At 36.7% G+C, this 20,040-nt stretch overlaps 1 protein-coding gene across 2 annotated transcripts in view; it reads right to left on the minus strand.

The window, feature by feature from the left end:
* The window catches only part of ADGRD1 (adhesion G protein-coupled receptor D1), a 158,468-nt gene extending 138,844 nt beyond the window's left edge, over window positions 1-19,624 (minus strand). The window contains exons 1-7 of one of the 2 annotated variants that reach the window (XM_026859542.1): window positions 19,015-19,624; window positions 18,882-18,918; window positions 14,744-14,827; window positions 11,431-11,526; window positions 8,467-8,589; window positions 3,693-3,872; window positions 2,262-2,516 (exon numbers count right to left, since the gene is read on the minus strand). In XM_026859542.1, coding sequence (XP_026715343.1) covers window positions 2,262-2,516; window positions 3,693-3,872; window positions 8,467-8,589; window positions 11,431-11,526; window positions 14,744-14,827; window positions 18,882-18,918; window positions 19,015-19,083 — 844 coding nt within the window. In that variant the 5' untranslated portion in view covers window positions 19,084-19,624. The remainder of the gene's footprint in view (window positions 1-2,261; window positions 2,517-3,692; window positions 3,873-8,466; window positions 8,590-11,430; window positions 11,527-14,743; window positions 14,828-18,881; window positions 18,919-19,014) is intronic. The other variant, XM_026859543.1, reaches the window with a different exon arrangement.
* Window positions 19,625-20,040: the final 416 nt, after the last annotated feature.

A 20,040-nucleotide genomic window follows, 5' to 3' on the forward strand; every position in this document is an offset into this window, starting at 1 on the left:
AGTCCTCCAAAGTCAATAAATTGATACCAAACTTTTGTTTACTATGTTGATTAGTACTGTAGTATCCATCGCTTCCTCTGAGAATGTTATCCTTTCATCCATCAAATTGGAAATTTTTTAAAATCTGATCAGCCCACTTGTTAAAAGTAAAAAGCTAAAAATTCAATACTCCACATTTCATGTGCTCCAACTCACCTGAGTACTTTAAAATAACATTGGCTTGAAATTCTTTACACTTAGGAAAAAAATATGTATTCCCACCACCTCTTTACATTTTAATTCCTAAGCCCCTAGGAAATACACCTCAAAGCTTCACTTTTAATTAAGAGTCTAGAGATTTATTTTTCACAGATGATCCTGAAAACCTGTGAACTACATGCTTAAGAAAAAACACCACCTAATGTTATGCTAATTGCAGTAAACTCACAAAAGCTCACATCATGAACATCTCTATAAATAAGGGAGTTTACTATAAAGCCTTCTAAAAATCAGCAGGGATTGAAATGTAGGACACAGGCAAAATTCTTTACAACTCTTTCAAAATGTAGACTTTATCAGACTTCGAGGGCTCACCTCATTTCTTTCTGCAGTGTTTCAAAAGCTATCTACAAGTGTTAACGTCCAGCAACCAGATATTTCGAGCCCCAGTCAGACTCTTTCCAAACCACAGTATAGAGGAAAGAAGTAGAACCTGAAGTCCTGAACAGGATTTGCATTTGTGGAAAGAACTTTCCATGATGCCTTGATTATTTGTTAGAGTGAAGATGGAGGGTGAAGGGCTTCAGAGGACGGTTGCTGCGAGTTAATAAGAATCCAAGGGTTTAAAAAAAAGAAAAGGATTCTCTTTGTATTTATATAAGTCATACTTCTCTGACAGTGAAACAGGGCACATACATAGATGGATCAGGCCAATTTAAAAATCTACTGTTCTTGAGTTTAGCAACATAACATTCTTCTGAAGTTACACTAAATCAAATAATGTGATTTATGGTAGCTTTGAGGTGGATAGTGTTATAGTAACCCTAGATTGTTCTGAAAGATACAACAGCCAAATACAAAAGCATTTTTTCCCACATGGCTAGAACATTGTAGAGTTAATAAAACCTTTCTTTAAAAACAAAAAACAAAACACAAAACAACAACAACAACAACAACAACAAAAAAAACCACCTCTAAAACTATTTCCTGTACCAAATCAATACTCTCCTAATCAGAATTTTGGAAGACTTTCATAGGAATTAATTTTTAAACTAAAAGGTTTTAAAATAAAAAACCTGAGTGCAATTACTATTATTTGTGTGGCAAAGCAAATAGATTGCTTCATTCTATACCAGATGGAGGGGTTTCTCTTTCTGCGACTTCAATTCTACATAAACTAATTTATATTTTCTTTTTGATTAAATATATTTTGTATATATTTGATTGCTATAATTAAATCTGGAAGTCACACACACATACATTCTCATTTCCAGGCAAGCATCAGAAGTTCTGTGTTATTCAAAGAGTTTCCATTGTGAAAATGGTTCCCATGGGGTTAGAAGCACAAGAGTTATGGGTGTAACTGCTTTAGCTCTCAGTAACCTAGCAAGAATAAATGAAAGCAGGGAAGCTGCCAGCGAAGCCAAATGTTCCAGATGCCCCATAGCTTTATTCCCAAAATGGATGCTTTCTAATTGATACCCACACACAAGCACTTAATAGCAACAGTCTTTCCTGTAGCAAAAAGTTTACTATAAAGATCCATAGAACAAAAGACAGGGTTTACTGGCCAGTCTTCCAATTCTGATTCTTTGCCTTTGTATATTACGTATCAGCTGATACCTTTCTTTTTAGTTCACAAGCATACATGAGTCTTTATTGTTCCAGGAACTGGAGAGAGAATCATTATTATCCACATCTGCTGGAATACACTGAGTGACTTGGCTTTAAGTTACACAACAACCAGAGTGCAAGTTAGAAATCTGGAGTCAGTCTTTCCTAATACTGTTCTGCCTCAGTCTAATTATTGCTGCTCTTCTCTTGATCCCAGGGGATCTGACAACGGCTGGATACTTCAGGTCTTGGTAATTTTTTATGACGCTTCTAGGATGAAAAGACTGCACATCCAAAGACAGCTGAGTGCTTTGGTATCTGAGTTTTTCTGTCTCTAAATATTATGTTCAATAGCTGAAAGATGCAAAATGAACACAAATCCCACTAAACATTTTTAAGTCAGCATCTTTACAGAAAGATGAATTATAAACTGCAGCACATATACTCACCAATAGCAGCTGTAAAGTACTGCTCGATTTCATTGGGGGTGAGTGCCCTTTCCCATATGATGAATTCATCAAACGCCCCATTCACATAGCGCTTAGTCTGATGCCCCTCTGTCCCAGTCAGCAGATTTGCACTAGGGTCTCCATAATCATAGAAAACTTTCCCATCTGGATCAGTTGTGTTTAGAGTTCCATTGACGTAGACTTTCAATCCTTCTCTTGATTTCCAGGTAAAGAGAATATGAGTCCAATAAGGACCTGCAAAACATTACAAGTCACAGCAAAATCCATGAATCAATTCCATTTAGAGTCTTTCCTGTTCAGTATGGTTTTGCTGACTTGTGCAATGCCATAGAGCTCTATAGGAAGTGCTAAGAGTGAATTATGGAATGCTGATGTCATGTATATTAATCTTTATACCCCTGGGGAAGCCCATACTTTGGCAGAATGCCTGTTCGCTTTTGTCTGAACTCTTACTTGGGCTCACTGCAGTTTCATAAATCATGCTTGCTAAGTATTATTGGCCAAGATCTGAAGTCTCTTCAATACTGTCTCAAACTCAGTTCAGCAAGAACTGCATAAAGACTGCAAGAACTGGAGAACAAGCAAAAAGGCTAATTAGAAGTTTCTTTGTCATATCTGAGAGGCTGAAAATGTATTAATTTTCACTTGGATTGGATAATCCACAAATGTGTGAATTCTTACCATATAAAATAAGATTTCTCAACAGATTTATTAAGCTTCATAAAACTCTGCTACTATGAGGTGATAAAGTCTTATTTTGCAAGTGTACAGGTAGTCAAATTAAGGCAAGAAAATATTTAGTTATTGTTACTAGCATTAGTAGAAGACCAGAATTAGTCCAGTCGCTAGGTAATACCACTCCCCAGCAGTACACAGTTTAGATAGAGGCAGTAAGATACACGATATACCAAAATGTTTATTAATACTATGCCATGGTATACAAAACTTTTCACTCAACAGATAACAAAATGACTAAAGCACTAAACACCCAGTTAGGGAGTTACCAAATAAAGTCTTAATTAAGGAGGCAGTAGAGGACAGCACACATATCCAGTTTTAGAATGTACTGAGAACTGTCAGGGATTATCCTGCATTCTTCACTCATGTTTCCATCTAAGCGCTCATTAATCTGTTGATGTCAGTTTGTTTCACTTCTGAAACAACTGGAAGTTAGGTCCAAGGACTGTTACTGGATGGCGAAGCTCTATAATACAACATCATTGTTTTCTCAGTCTGTACTTTGTCTCTCTCCCCACATCAAGAGAATTCTTAAGCACAGAGCTCTGTAGCTATTTTTATATATCCACCTCTCTTTCCTGAGTTTGTGCTCTTATCACTACAGTTCTCTGCAAGAATAAAGTAAAATATAACAACAAAATTAATAAAAAAAAAATAAATTATGAGTTTTACCTGGCGGACTAAAGCTTGCTTTCCACTTCATCATTGCATTCCCGCGGGTGTAAAATTCCACTGAGCCTTCACCTTCATTTGAACAGATTTTGAAACCACTGGAAATGACTTGTCCACCAGAAGCAGGGAGAAGCTTAGCCTGCTGGTCTTGAGTCTTCCAGAAAAATGAAAATGTTACTCCTGATGAAGGCAAATGAGAGGAAATTTTAATAAAAAATAAAAACAAAACAAAACAAAAAGTGCAATTAAAAATTTCCAATACGGTAGAATACAGAGTGTGGAAATGCTTTTGAGGACAGATCATCTACTAGCATAAACAAGGACAGGATTTTTAAAATCAACAATGCTCTAACAGTTTAATCCAAATAAACATCTCTTACTTGGCTTCATGTCACATGCTCATACTCAGAACAGAGTAGTAATCGTTGCTTCCTGTGGAGCTTCTACCAGTTAGCACTCAAGTTCTTTGAGTACCAAAAGTAATGAAGACTTCTTTTCTTACAGATTTATGTTTCCATTTCTTTGCCTTTTCTCTCCGATCACCTCACCCTTCTCAACTTCCTATGATGACCGCTTTGCCTCCTGAGATCTTCCCTTATTTCAAAACATCTCATATCTCCATATCCTCCACCAGCATCTGCATCTTTTTTTGATGTTCACCAAATGCGAGCAGAGCCAGAAACAGTGCATTGACTGCTTCCATCTACCGATGCGCTACCTGGCTGCCAGCATGCCCATGCTTAGTGAGTAGCATCCATTGCCAATTACACTTTAATTCTTCTAAGCATGTTATTATCTGTGTTTTCACACCTCAGTGCTCCAATAATTGCTGAAAGCAAAGTACCAATGTAAAAGGAAAGGACAGCAACATATGCAGAGGCATGGTCAGAAATCTGAGGTCCTCACCTACACAAAATTCAAAGAATTCTTCCCAAAATGCAAGTGCAGTCCCGTAAGTGCACATATGATTAACTTTGTCCACAAATAATCCTGTTCAATTCACAGTAAATTTTACTATTATACCACAAAACTGGAGAGCTCTTCAGATTGCACATTAGAGAAGAAATACGATTTCTGTGAGATGGCTTGTTTCTTTAGTAAAGGTTACCTCAACAGGCTTGACTGAAACGCAAGTAGCAAATCAAACCTCCCTGGCACTTCAAAAAGTTCATAGTGGCTCTGCTGTAGAGGCTCTGCAGTCAAATGCAATTACAAAGAAAATGGCTCGACTAAACAGCTCCTAAAAATGTTCATCTCAGAATTTATAGTACAAAGTGCTAACAATAAAATCTGAGTTCAGAGCAGGTTGAGAAAAAGTTTATGAAGTACAGAAGTGGAAGAGGTTTTGCCACGAAGAATCATAAAGAATTAAGTTGGCAACGACCCTGAAGAACACCTAGTCTGAACTGCCGTCTCAGAGCAGGGGCAATTTCAGGGCTAGATCTGGTTGCTCAGAGCTCAGCTGAGGTTTTAATGTCACCATGGATGCAGACTGCACGGTCTCTCTGCGCAAACCATCCCCATGCTTGGCCACCCACATTGCAAAGAAACTTTTTTCCTTACATCTAATCAGCATTTCCTGTGCTACAACATGCCTGCATTGCCTGCCACAATTCCATTGTGCATCTCCAAGATTGTTTAGCTCCATCTGCTTCTATAACCACCCATTAAGTAGCTGAAGACAGCCCTTAGCATTCTCTTTTCATCACTGGCAGCAAGGAAAAGCCTCAGCCTTTCCGCCTCACAATGTCATATTGTGCAGCCCCCCCAAGACATCTGCTGGACTCACTCTGGCTTTGTCAGCATCTCTTTTGTATGGGGGACAAAAATGGGACAGTACTTCAGACAGACTCTCATGAGCACTGAGCAGAAGCAAATAATCACTTCCCTTAACCTGCTGTCTGTGCTTTTTTGACATGTAGTCAAAATACCTGTGTCTGGATGATTTTATAGCAAGCAGTTCTGCAGGGCCCCCAGACAGTATAAACTTTGCCAATTTGCTACCAGATAGACCAGCACAAGTTAACGAAGCCCTCAAACCATTATGTACATTTCTTGTTAAAATCATAGACTTTTTCTAATGTGTTTCATAATTTTATGATTAAAGATGGAAAATCCTCAGACTGGTCACTACAGTCATCAGAAATATTCCCCTCCGCTACTCTCTAGATTTTTTTATATTTCCCATATTCTTTTTGTCACATTAACTTAGCAGAAAAATTAAAAGTGATATTATTGCAGAATAAATAATTTAACTATCAATCTAATCTGGTCCTGTCTAACTGATCTGTTTATCCTTATGACAGCACCCAGCAATTTACATGATCTACATACCATTCCCTAAATGCTTTATACATTATAACTACCATGGAAATGCTAATCAGTTATCACTGGCCTCCTAGAAATCAATCAGTATGGGAACATCATCCATCTCAGTTTGCCTCGATGGATACGGGTTTAAAGCTATAAATGCTGTGAACTCCCAACTGAAGAATTGGTTGTAAGCAAGTTGCAATGCCTTCACCAACAAAGCTTGTATTTCAGCATCTTTTCCACACCAGTAACAGCTTGAAACACTGATCTAACCCTCTCGGGTTACTCCCTGGTACCTGCATACCATCCTTCACCATCCCAGTGAAAGGGCCACCAGGGCTAACCATGTGAATTTATTACTGCTATTAATGCAATTCCTCTGTCAAAGTGTCACAATCTTTTTCCAGTGCTTCACCACACTTCTGAAAGATACAAGAAGTGCTGCTATTCCTTCTTTACAGGCTGAGAGATGTAGACAGACTAAGTTCTACAGCATGTCTGCAGTGGAGCTGGTTTCCCCATCTTTGACTGTCCACCCTACTGGACTGCCCTGTGGCTACTGATCATCCTGCCGCCACAAGGAAACTGCGGATCTAAACTCTCCTTGTGTACACTTGGTTCATGGAATGCCAAAACTAAAAATAAAAATTAAAGTAAGGCACACAATAAACACACAGCTTTAGGAAGTGCTACGTTGTACATAGGGTTGTTTTTACAAAGGTAGGGTTGGGTTTTTTTTAATTTCAACTTCAAATATGTTGACTAAATCCAACTTTGACGGTGTTCAAACTAGTGATTAAGAGATCATTCTCTTGCATCTTTCACAAATGTTTCTTTTGACTGAGAATGCCATTTTAATGAGCCCAAAACTGCTTACAGAAAACCATTGTTTAAAAATTACTTGAGAAAGAAGGAAGGCGGGGGAAGAATGTTTCAACATTTAAAAAACAAGAATAGTTTGTTTTCTCAAGTCAAAATAACAGTTCTGAAATATTAAATTTAACCTAGGAAAAAATACTGGGATTCTTGTTTCACAGGTTGAAATATTTAATCTGAAAAGATCTCAAGATTGTTTCAGAAAGCATTCCTTTCTTAAGTGTATTTAACACCAGTTTGACACAAATACAACCAACTGTCAAGAGATGTTTAAGCAATAATAGTCTTGAATAAAATTACATCTTATCATTGCCGCAGGTTTTATTTTATTTGGAGAAAAACAGACAGTCTCTACATAAAGGGGTGTTGGCTTTTTCCCTTTTTTTTTTTTTTTTTTTTTTTTAATACCTGCTGCAGTGATTTAGTGTTTATTGTTTATATGACTTCTCTTCACATTTCATCTGCTGAACATTTCAGTGTTTTATGTGTTTAATGTTCTTGTTTGTGAGATACTGGGAGTGCTCTGGTACTGTAAAAAAATTTATACTGATTATTATGTTATACTATAGATGTAGAAATAATATGACTTACTGATGATTTTTATTTCCCAGCGGTATGAAAAAGAGTATGAAAAGATACAGCATGTATCAGAAAATATACGTACAGCAGGATACTGAATTACTTTTTCTAACAATCTTATGTAATAGCTGTGCACTATCTACTCTGAGTTTCTCCTACTTTAAGAAGTTCATACACAGCTCTTGTTTTAGCAGGTAAAAAACCCAAACAAACAACCCTAATTCAAGTTATGTTACTCATTTGAAGAATAGCTTAAATCAATAAAAGCAAGAAAATTCAATATTAACAATACTGCTTAAGCTTAGAGACTGCTAGAGTTTATAGAAAGCCATCATTTTCCGCCGATCCTTCCATTTTTACTAAATCTTAAATCCCTAGTGACTGTTTTATACTAGTGACTGGCTCTATGTTTGGTTTGACAGTCATACACAGTTTTAATCATCTTCTGTAATAAACATACTGTGAAACTTGTGCCCACCTATTTCACCTGACATTTTGTCACCCTAACCTACGAAGAAAAAAGGGAAGAGAAATAGAATTAAGAGATTTAAGCACATACAAGACATGGGAGACTTAAAAATTTTCTTATCTCCAAAGATAAATCTGAAAATAACCCCGAGACTCCTGCTAAGAGGCCACACTGAAAAACTGTCTTCTAGATTTGAAACCTGTAGGACAATTTCTTTGTCTGTCAAACTGCAGTTCCTGTAGGAATTAATCTTGATGCCACAGAAAGATTTTGGGCACTGTAAGCTTATTTCTGTTTTTGTTTGAAGTAATTATACCACAGATCATTAATCTGAGTAGTTGGTGATTAATTCTAATTTGAGATACAGTTAGAAAACACTAAATTTTCAGCAATCAACACTCAATTGTTTTAAAAGTCAATAAAGTGTTAAGCTAGAATTTTAGAGAGTACATTTCAGCGAGGAAAAAAGCAATGATTATTGAATTACATAATTTGACATCAAAAGAAAAGTAAATAGCAATTAATGAATGTACTAACCTTCAGGTCCACAAACTTCTGGATTACTAATGCAAGAATTTTGATAGCTTCCAAAGAAGAGAAAGGTAACTCCTTTCTTTTCAGTGACGTAAATTCCTTTGTTCACCATTCCTTCTACAATATCTAAAGGAAAAGCAAAATATAGTTTAACATTTATATAAATCAAAAGTTCCTGAAAACATGATTTTAACAGACTCAGACACCTCACATGTTTATCTTTTTCCAGCTGCAGGTTTGATTTTGTTGGGATTTTTTTGGTTGTTTTTCTTTTTGGTTTTTGATTGAGTTTGATAGTAGTTTGTTGTGGGTTTTTTTTTAAATACCATACAGATAACTTTCATTTCAAGTTTGTAAAAATTATACTCATATCCATCACTCAAATTCTTGATTAACTAAGACTCCTTGACAGAACCTATACATCCAAAAATTATTATTTCAAAGTAATCTGAAAAAAACTTATGCTTTCCAGAGTTCTGAATACCAGACACATCACAGCAGTATTAGGCTGGGTTAGTGAGAGAATTCTTTAATCAATCAAAAATGTAACAGAATAGTTGTGGGGTTTTTATTTTTTGAAAGGGAAATCTTGCGATCAAAAGCCACTTTTCATTAAAAAAAAAAATAGTTCAATGAAATATTCTCGACAAGCTATACATCCTTTTCAGATGTTCTTTGGTATGGCACCATTGTCATTTGGAAAGGCTATTTCTTTGTCTAACATGCCTATCAACTAATTATCTTGGGATTTGATCGTGATTTGCCTGTGTTCCCTCCTAAAGGAAAGCACTGTTGATTCATCTCCTACTAGCTAGAGCACACGAGCCTTCTTAATACTATTAAAAAAAAAAAAAAAAAAAAAAAAAAAGACACTTGTTTATTATAGGAAACCTCACTAAGGTCTGAAAGCCCAGCTGCTAGATGGCGATGGGAAGTTCATTTCATTTGTTCCAAGATTAAAAGGAGGGACTAATTTTAGCAATCTTAACAATAAGAAATCACAATCAAGAAATTCCACTGTGTTAAAAAGCCTGCATCCCACAGACCACAGAATATTGTATCATCTCTTTCTGAGCAGATAGAATGTAATTGTTCAGTTTGGAATTTCTTGTTAATACCATTGTTTGTGATGGCATTTTTGCAAGGACTGGGAAGATTTGGGACCATGTTTTTAAGACCTTTCTCTATAATTTCTTCTGAAAGAGTGTTAGGAGAAGAGTTGCTCCAAGAGAAACACCAGCAATGAGAATACAATCTTTTCCTGCCCTGAGAAGAAAATCCCAGCTAGGTGCTGCTTGATATTTGAAAATCTAACGAGATCATAAGGGAAACAAGGAAGGCATACAAATGGTCTGAACCACATGAAGGGTGGGACGTAAGGGACTTCTCTCTGTGTATCTACCTGACTTAACTGAAGCCTTTAGCATAGCAGGGCACCGTGCAAATCATGCCAAAGATGCACAGTCAGCGCTCACTGGGGACAGACTATCGATCTAGAGTGATAATCGCCAATACTGTTGTCACAGCTTCAGGATGGCGCATCCCTTTACACAACGGACACACGGGCAAAAGAGCATCTCATTTTCAAACTGCAGACAACCATCAGGCAGGAGGACAGCGGTCACAGTGCTGGCCCATCTGTAGGATAACACCACTCAGGGAAACAGCAACAGCATGGTATAGCCCTCAGTGAACGTATGTCCAAATATTTTCCTAGTTCATTCCAAATCTCAACAGAAATATCAGTTCTGAAGTATCTTCCCTTTGAGGAAGAAGTCATCAAGTTCTGTTCGTAATGGACAGATAAAATATAGTTTCTTTTAAAAAATTGAGTGTGTATTATGTAGTGAAGCAAACATTTCTAAGCTCTTCTTGAATAATTTCAATTCTAAATTAACCTAGCCAGAATAAATCCCATAAGGTAATGCACTTCCATTTCCATGGCATTTCTTTTGCCAATAATCACTCTTTTTAATGTTCATACTGAATATATCTTATTATGTGAGAACTATGCAAATGGTCTGTAAAACAGATAAGAAAGGACTGAAAGGAATTAGGGTCATTTGAAGTTCATTAATAATAGAGTTCACATTTGCCAGCATAGTTTTAATGTTAGAGAGTAGAAAAATAGTGGGTTTAATATTCTAATATAAACTTCCTAGTATCTGAGTAGCCCAAATGATAGTTCTGCTCTTTCTATCATTCTCCTTAGGTCAGATTTTCCAACAACTAGATGTGAGTTAATTCCTAATTGTAAAGTGGACAAGAGGTCATATTTCAATTGCACCTACACAAGTATAAATGCTAGTGACTTAAATTAAATGTCTTGAAGCTTATGCTGGTACAGACGTAACTAGTTTCCAATCTCTTGGGTTTCTGCCTGGACAGTCGTCGTTTTCTATTCTTCCTTTTATCTCATGGTATGTTGGTGTAAAAACAAACCAAAACATTAAAAGGACATATATATGCAGATTTTGCTTGCCTTTTTTAAAAAAAAAAAAAACACCCACACATGTTAATCAAAGATTTCATGATTGACAAGATCTTACTTCCAGTCTTTCTTAATGTGTCCTTTAAAAATTATAATAAAATGGTGCAAAACATATGGCTTCTTTTTCCTTTTAGCCTTGAAAGACAAGAAAAAATATTAACCTATTTGTTCTTATACATTCCTTTGAAATGTCATGTCTGTTTCCTTTGAGCTTAATATAAATATTTTGGGTTTGGACGACCACTGGGGCTCATCCTCCCATGAGCTGCTTAGCATGGGGATGCCTCTCTCAGTAGATCAGAGTAATTCAGGTGACATTGCAGGAGTGTTCTTCCAGTAACGTATGCTAACGTAAGCAGAAATACACCTTTACCACATGACCACTTGAACCAAAACTCAGTGTTAACTTTGAATCCAATGTTACAAGAACCATCCAAGCTTGACAAATGCAGAACAAAAAATACGTAAATCCTCACCTACAGTTGCAGAGAAGTTAGAGTAGGCAGAGTCATTGGTATATACAAAGGTAGAGTTATGGGAAGGAAGCACAGTGAAGTTGTGGATTCTTAGAGCTGGGTGGAACAACAAAAGAAAATAAGCAAATAAGCAAAACAATGAATAAACACAATCAGTAATGAATTGACCAGTTCATATCTCTCAACATAGCACAAATCACAGATGTTTGTCCGTGGCCTTAAAACTATCATATAACCACTTCTCCCAAGGACTTTAACTACACAAGTTAAGTAAATGCAGTAACACTAAATGATTTTATTTTTTTTTCTTACAGTAACTGAGAGGAAAAATACTATAAAAAAATAAAACTGCAGATGAAGGACTGAAACATAGTCATGCTGGTTAAGGAACTCTGCAATTATAATAAAAATCGTTATACCAGTGCAAAAGCTATGGACAATTCAAGTCCCATGTCCAGCTCTGGGCTCCCCAGTACAAGACAGACATGGACATACTGGAGTAAGTACAACGAAAGGCTGAGAATGCTGGGCTGCTCAGCCTGGAGAAGAGAGGGCTCAGGGATCTTATCAGTGTATATAAACACCCCACGGGAGGTGTAAAGATAGTGCCAGACTCTCCTTAGCTGTATCCAGTGAACAGGTAAGAGGCATGGGCACAAATTAAAACCCAAGAAATTCCACCTAAACATAAGAAAAAAAACCCAACTTTTTTAGATCTGCAATAAAATTTTATTCTCCTTTTTTTTTTTTTTTTTTTTTAGGCAGGCAAATAGAGCTTGGTGGAAAGACCAGCTCTAGAAAGTAAACAGAGGCACACTGATTCAGGATTTACAACTGAGCTCACAGAAGGGAAAGGCAAATGCTCTTTAAAAAAAAACAAAAAACAAAAAACAACCAAACCCTCATAAAAACCTCAAGAGAAAAATGCATGGAAAACAAGAGGTCAGACGAAAAACCTGAACATGGCCACATCTTTTTTTATTTGCTATATTTTTGGTTGACTGTTTCCCTTCAATTGCTCCTACTGCCGAGATAACCCCAAAATTAATTTGCTGACACTCTCTCTCACAACACAAATGCATTGAGAGATATAAATCTGGCTTCACACACAATGACTTCAACAAATAAAATGGATTAACATGACGGACAGATTATGATGCTTCAAGGATTTAAGAGGAGAAACACGGAATGAAAATAATTGCATGATATGATGAGTGGAAAAACAAGAGAGACTCTAGCCATAAACAGAAGAGTTGTGTAATCAGAATGGTATCAAAACCAAGTAAATTGTCACCTGCATTAGATTACAACAATAAAGAAAACTTTTCTTGTATATCAAAGTCAAATATCAGACAGATACATAAAACCTCTGCTGGAGGCAGTTGAAATAATATCTGTGTATTATAAGACACAATATAAGCAACTGAGAATAATTTGAACTATCCACTACAACTAAAAAAAGAATTCAACATCGACAGAATTGCACTGCAGAGAAAGACTTGGCTGCTGGCATCCTCTGCAAATAATAGTGAGACAAAGTCCTCCAAAATTTTTCAGCAAAGTCATGCAGCTGGTTCATTTATAAAGTTATTTAACACAATGTCATAATAGGAGTGAAAGGGGATTGCTCGTGTGAGCCAGTCCCATTCCTGTAAGTGAAGAAACTTTATATGTTCTGCTTTATCTCCTCCAAGATACTACTGAAAAGATTTCTGAGTTTTGCTGAAATAATGGAATTTAACATAATTTGAAAAACAATCTAACACCAGTTGTCATCTTTCCAAGAGATCTATTTTACATATGACTTTCAAGCACCTTCAGAACAAATCCGTTGTAACATGAGTGCCAAAACAATACTAGATATGGAGTGCTTTACTATTCTTGAAACTACGTGAAGTCCAGTGTCAGAAAATTACTTTAACACACTGTTAGAGAACTCATATGGTAATTTTTTGTAAGCCAAATTATGATTCTATTGAAGTCAGTAGGAATGCTGCCATCAGCTTCTAACAGGAGCAGAATATTGCCCAGATTTATTTCTGGTCAACCAATTTCATTCCTTTAAGAAACCTTGTGGAAAGATCGGTCAAAGTTTAAACTTAAAATACTTGAACACCTCTGGAATAAAAGGTTTTAGATATTTATGAATCTTTTTCCCACTTAGGAACAGAGATTGATATTGCCATTTTTGTGTAATAACTAGCAATAACTTTGCACTTTTATAAGATTTTTCATGTAAGGTTGTAAAGGTCTCTAACTCCTGATTTAATCTTCTGCAGTGATCTTTCTGGGTAAAGATATTACAGTCACCAGTAGTAACACAGCGGCTACCCCTTGCACTAGTACAAAACAGTTTAGCTCAACTGCCAAGGCGGTCAGCCGTAGTGTGAGAAATACTGAGGAATATACAGCAGCCCAATATGGAATCGGCTAAAGTGTCAGAAGAGAAAAAATAGTTCATGTGAAAATTACTAAGGGACGTTTGAGACTCACAAGGAGGCAGAGCATAGCTGAAAATTTCATCTCAAAAGGAATGGCCCTGCAAGCCCATAATGCTTCGGTCAAAGCTCCATTAATTACATCCCCTGCCCATCCCTGGGAAGCACTCACCACCCCTTTTAGTCCTGATGTGAAACATCAGAACCAGAAAACTGCTGAATCCAGCTAGTCTGCCTTCTAATACCATTCCCTTTGGGATCCTGTAGTCCTGGCAACTGACTCTTTCAAATCAGTGAGGCTTTTGCCTTGCCAAACCTCTCTTGATTTTGCCCAATCGGAAAAAGAATTTGAACTAATGCTGCAATACTGTTTTTTAAGGAAATACCCAAAAGCAGATAAAAAGGAGTAAAAAATGAGCTTACACTTCTCTTTCTATAGATACTACATGCAATTTTCAAAAGTGCATGAAGAATTTTGGCATTTAACTTTTTCCAAAAAGCAAAAAGAAAGAGGCATCTTCACCACCGGCACAACCAAAGATCTCAGTCACTGAGTGTATTATGCATGTACCAAACCACCTAATAGCAATGTGATTTCAATGACTCTTTGGATCATAAACCTTTTCTCTTTATAACCTTAACAATGCATAGACAGCCTATAAAATGTCTGAGAATACTCTATAAAAAAATCCATTCACAAATACAGTATCATTTGGACATCAGAGCACTGCAAAAACATTAACTGAAAAAAAAAAAAAAAATCTCAACTGCTGTGGTACAAAAGCTAGCCCCTTTCATTTCTTCTGCTCCCTTTCTACTTACAGACTGGTACAAATACTTATGTTATTGCCATTGTCAACGAATCCTTTGTCTACCTCCATTTGTATCCCGAAATTCATGAATTCCATCCACATCTTCCAATGGCCAGTAATGGGAAGCTGATGCGAGAACTTTGAACCCTTTCAAGAAACACAGATTAAAAGATTATTGAAGTAAGGACCAACACGGAGTGCAACAAGTCTCCACAGAAGAGAACAATAAAGGAGGTCAACAGGTTAAGTAAAACAAAATATTTTATGTAAATCAAGTACAGCACATAAGCAAGGTCATAAATCAAAATGGCAGAGTAGATTAAAGCCATATAGCTGGCTGACCACTGCAGAAAACCTGTTTTTAAAACTGAGCTGATTTTTATTTTAAATGCGCTTAAAATGTGTAACAATCTCTGACTAAAATCTGCTAGTGTATCAGGCAGCGCTTGTGGAAGTAACAGTTGAGGAGTCATTCAAGAGGAATTTCAAGATTTTGCTGAGATTTTAAACATATGGGGAATAGTACAAAGCACCGATAAGGTAATGCACGAGGGAATGTTTAGTGTCTATAGCATACTACTGCTCCTGCCTCCTCCACTGGTAACCCAGCTCTTTGAAGTTCAAGGGAGTAGGAGAAAATTCTACAGTTCCCAGGAATCTTACCCTCTCTCCAAAACCCACTGGAAAACAAGTGCAACACCTTCAGGTTATATTAATCCACGCATTTTTCCACCTTTGGTCTTCTGTGGTGACAACTAGTCAGATTTAGTAAGGAGCAGTACTCAGTGACGGAGAAGCTGCAACATGGATGAGAGCATGGGTGCATGCCCTGCTGTTACTGCAGAGTCTAGCCCTCCTGATGTCTCCAAATAACTCAGCTTAAGAGTCCTAGAGCAGAATTTCCTTTAACAGAAGGAATTTGATGTCCCTCAAGAAAAGGGGTTCCACAATATGGAAAAGAGTTCACTCTCCATACAGCATTAATGATTCTTTCGGAACCTTCTCCACTACACCAAAAACAGAACAACTCCTTACGGCTGATGAGAAATTTTTTTTTTTCCCCCTAAACATCCTCCTTAATAACAGGTGTACAAGCTGACAAAAGCAAAACATCTTCTTGTTTCCATTGGCAGATTTATCTGCACAGACTAATTGATTATTTTGAACAGATTTTAGTAGATGCAACTACTCAAACCTGGCCAGAAGCAGGCTGCCCAAAACAATCAAATTTTCTGTTAAGATAACAATTCTATTTAAGTGCAGAGCATTAATAATGTAGAAAAGCATGAATTGTAATTTCTTATTATCTTGTTTGCTGCAAGAAACCCTTTATTCTCAAAATAATTAATTTAACCAGCTATGCTGAAGTAAATTTATAATCTCCTATATCTAAGAAAGTTTTAGAAGCTTGATACAGATACACAGAAGTTTTATTGTGAATGCAAATGAGAACGTGTTTTGTTCACCATCATGGCATAACATCCTATTAGTTTGAGTTAATCTTTTCTTTTGGGGGTGGGTGGGGGAATGACACAAGGGACAGCAGGGACAAAAAGAGCAAGTATTTATATTATACCATATCTGTAGTTCTTTGCCCTACAATCATTTTTCATTCCCAGGCAATCTCTCAAGAGCCTGAGGTGCAAAGCTGATAGAGATGTTTGTTACAATCCACTTCAGCTGTCATGCACCATACAAAAGCTCCCTATACCCAGTGTGCAAATTAAAACAAATCACAAGCAGTGTTCTTTGACATTTACTGCCTATTCCACACCTTTCTTCACTCTTAAGATCAAAACAACTTGCCTATTTTACAATGATTCTATTATTGTAACACCCAGGATAAACAGGATTTCTTTAGCATGGATATGAAGGTGGAATAATTTTATTTGCATCCTTAAACTGCCTAGCCCACACAGACGAGATCAGTTTGATGTCTTCCATCCTCATAGTATAGTTTCAGCACTGTGACACAGAGAGAATACTAAAATTTATTTTTTTTTTAATAAGAGTGTAAAACTGATAAAATTGCTAAACATCACAACAAGCAATTGTATATCCGAGAACACAGAACCAAAAGAAGCTCTGCACCTTGTGAGGATACATGAACTACTCAGACTTGCTTCCAAACTCAACTATACCAAAGATACCAAACAAATGATGCATAATTGACCAGGATCTATTATTGGCCTACCTAACTAGAAATGTTTGTAGTTGTCAGAGGTTTTCCCACAGAGAGGGAGCATGATAGATAAGACGGTGATGTGTCTTAGAGAAATGGATGAGATTTTATGACTATACATTTCCTTTTAGTATTTGCAAGATGTCAAGAAAGATATTTGTTTGCTAACAAAAGGAGAAAGCTACTGCCAACAGAAGAGAATAATGACACAGAATAAGCATGTACAAAACCCAGTCTAAAAATTCCAGGCAACCCAGACTCAACCAAGCCAAGCGTGGCAAAGCACGCTGAGGAAACAGGATATAGGAACAAGGATTTTTATATTTGCTTAAACTAAATCTGGGTGTGCGCTTAGTGCTATTTTCAAAGAACATTCTGGCTATTGCAAAAAAAAAAAAAAAGTTATAAATTTCTTTGGTATTAAGATCCACATAGGCTACCTGTGCTGATGTACCTCTATCCAACTTTCATCATACTACCAGTTCCATTTTGGAGAGAACAGAACATGTTTGCTGTTGCACAATGTGCTTATATGCAAATATCTCTTGCTTGCATTATTGCATTAACATCTCCTTGTTGTATCCAGGAAAAAAAAAAAAAAAAAAAAAAGAGAGGTGGTAGACAAAAATTCAGAAAAATAAAGAAAAATCTTGGGACAAAATTATTTGATGCCAAAAAACTGTGTCACAATGTGGGAGAAGTATTTACTAGTAGTAGCAGCATCACAACAAAGGTATTGCTATGGTTGGCATCAAACTCATAAGGAGAAGCTAATATTTTAAGGACATTACATTTAAGAGCTGGAAAAAATAGGAAAGGAAATAGATATACAGCAATGTGAATCGCCTAGAGCCACGCTGCGTGTCGGTGGCTCTCCCAGCTCCCAGTTCTGAACTATATAAAGCCACGCAGTTACCCCACTTCCAGCCAATCCGCCCTGATAAGACCTCTGAAAACAAATACCTGTTGCCTTGAACTCAAGTTATACTTGGAATATCCTTTCAATAGGTAACTACGCAGTGTTTAGAACAAAATCACGGGACTTGTTTACAGCCTAGTTCAAATCCAGACAGCATCGCTCGCAGTTATTCTTACACACGCACACACTAACTTCAAAATAAATGTGTAAACTTGCCCCCTTACTGCAGAAGGCTTCCCCCCCCCCGCCGCTGTTCCATCAACTAGAAGCCAGTGATCCCCATCTATAGGAACTGAGACTGTATTACTTTGGGTTTGAGTGAAGGTAAAACAAAAGAAACTAATCGGGCTGAAGCTACTGCAATAGCAGACAACATGGCTTTTCCACATCGCTCTGTTCTTATAGTTGAAAGTAATTATACATGGTTAAAACTTGAAAGCACAAAGCAATACATGAATTGGTAAAGCAGTAAAATTGTACTTGTACACCACCATGAGGCTTGAGGTTAAACTATTTATATAAACAGAAGAATTCTGCAGTTACACACACAGACCCCAAATAAGCTTTGAGTAAGTTTCTTCTACATTGAAAACAGATGAGGGATCCTTAATATGCTCTGTAACTGATTTAAACTTAAGCATGAAGGCTGGGTGGAGGGTGGATGACTGGAAGCCATGCCAAAGTACTGCAAAGTATATAAGTTGGCATATCTAACTGTAAATTACTGAAAGTGCTGAACATTAAGACATTGAGGGAAAAAAGAAAATAGTCCGTGCAGAGGACTGATTCAGAAACTCATGCTCAGAAAAGTAATAATAAACAAGCAGTGTGTATATAGGATTTTTCCATATGTATCAGATACAAGCCATATTTTTCCAAATATATTTCTATGCAGAATGTTTAGTAGGTAGGTTACTGAATTTAAAATGACTGTGACAGTCTGATAACTTTAGACTTTATTACATTTTTAATACTGAGCTGACATTCAAACGCAGGATCACAGTTTCTTTGGAGCTACTGAGAAAATGAAAAATACAAACCAAAAAAGCAAATGAATATTTAAGCATGTTATCAGAAAATGTAAATAGAACATTTCTTACCTGGGTGTTTGGGTAGCTGAGAATAATTTCCATACACCTGCACATAAAACATTACATAATGAGACACAGTGAGGCAAAACTCGCTAAGAGAAATCCAAATATATCTCAACGCTGACCAATCTGAGAACATTACCTGGTATTTGTGCTGAAATAAAATCAGCAAAGAATAATGACAACAGAGCAGAGATAATAAATTCTCCATGGTCTATTTAAGGTTAAAAGTACAACTGAAATCAGATTCCTGTGAGATTTCAATCATAAATTCTCCTTTGCTACTTTTTGTATTAAAAGGGACATTTTCCATGCAGGTTCAAAAAGTCCGTTGCTTCAGTGATGGCAAAATCTCCTTCCAGACCCTGTAAGTAGTATTTGTTCGCTTCACAGTTTGATCTCTTCATTTAACTATAAATAAATTACCGTGATTGGAGGAAAATTAAAAGAAATGTGCATCAGATCCGAAAGTTGTACTGTTCCATGGAAAGAAGTCAAATATTTCTGTTACAATCTGTGCCAAAAAGAAAAGATCTTGTTTTCAACTTTCTTCTGATGGTTGTCTTTGCCTTTCAATTACTTTCACGTTGTCAGAGATCTGAAGCCAGTTTTAGTTTTGCTAGCAAGAAAATGTACTTCCTTATAGCACATAGGGCGTACAACTCTCAGTATTTCCTCAGAAAATGAGCTGAAAAAAAAAGAGTTGCTAACTCCTCGCTTGTCCAGCTCACGTTTGCACCTCCATCCCAGATCTTTTTGGGTGGAGAGCAAGTCTGAGTGATGTCATGCTTTCTTCTCAAACTTTGTCCCATTCTGGTACTCTATTTATATCACGTTGCTGCTGTCTCTTTTCTGGGTCCTAACACCAGCCAGCTAGGAACAAGTGGAAACAAGTCAATGTGCTTCAGCAAACAGATAAAAGAGATTACTGCTTTTAGCAATCTGCACACTTAAAGAAGAATCAAAGCCAGAACAAATGTTCATAATGCAAACGCTTAAGAAAAATAAAACAGGTTTTAGATACAAATTTTTGAAAGAAAGCTCAGATCTTTTTAGTAAAATAACAGATTATATTTCTATCTAAAGAAGCGTGACCTTTTAAAAAATTCTGATTAAAATCACATGGCATTCTGAGGGATTAATTTTAGTATGTCTCTCTCAGGAAGGG

The sequence above is a fragment of the Athene cunicularia genome (genome assembly GCF_003259725.1).
Source record: "Athene cunicularia isolate RWA chromosome 15 unlocalized genomic scaffold, athCun1 chr15_part1, whole genome shotgun sequence".
Classification (NCBI taxonomy): domain Eukaryota; kingdom Metazoa; phylum Chordata; class Aves; order Strigiformes; family Strigidae; genus Athene; species Athene cunicularia.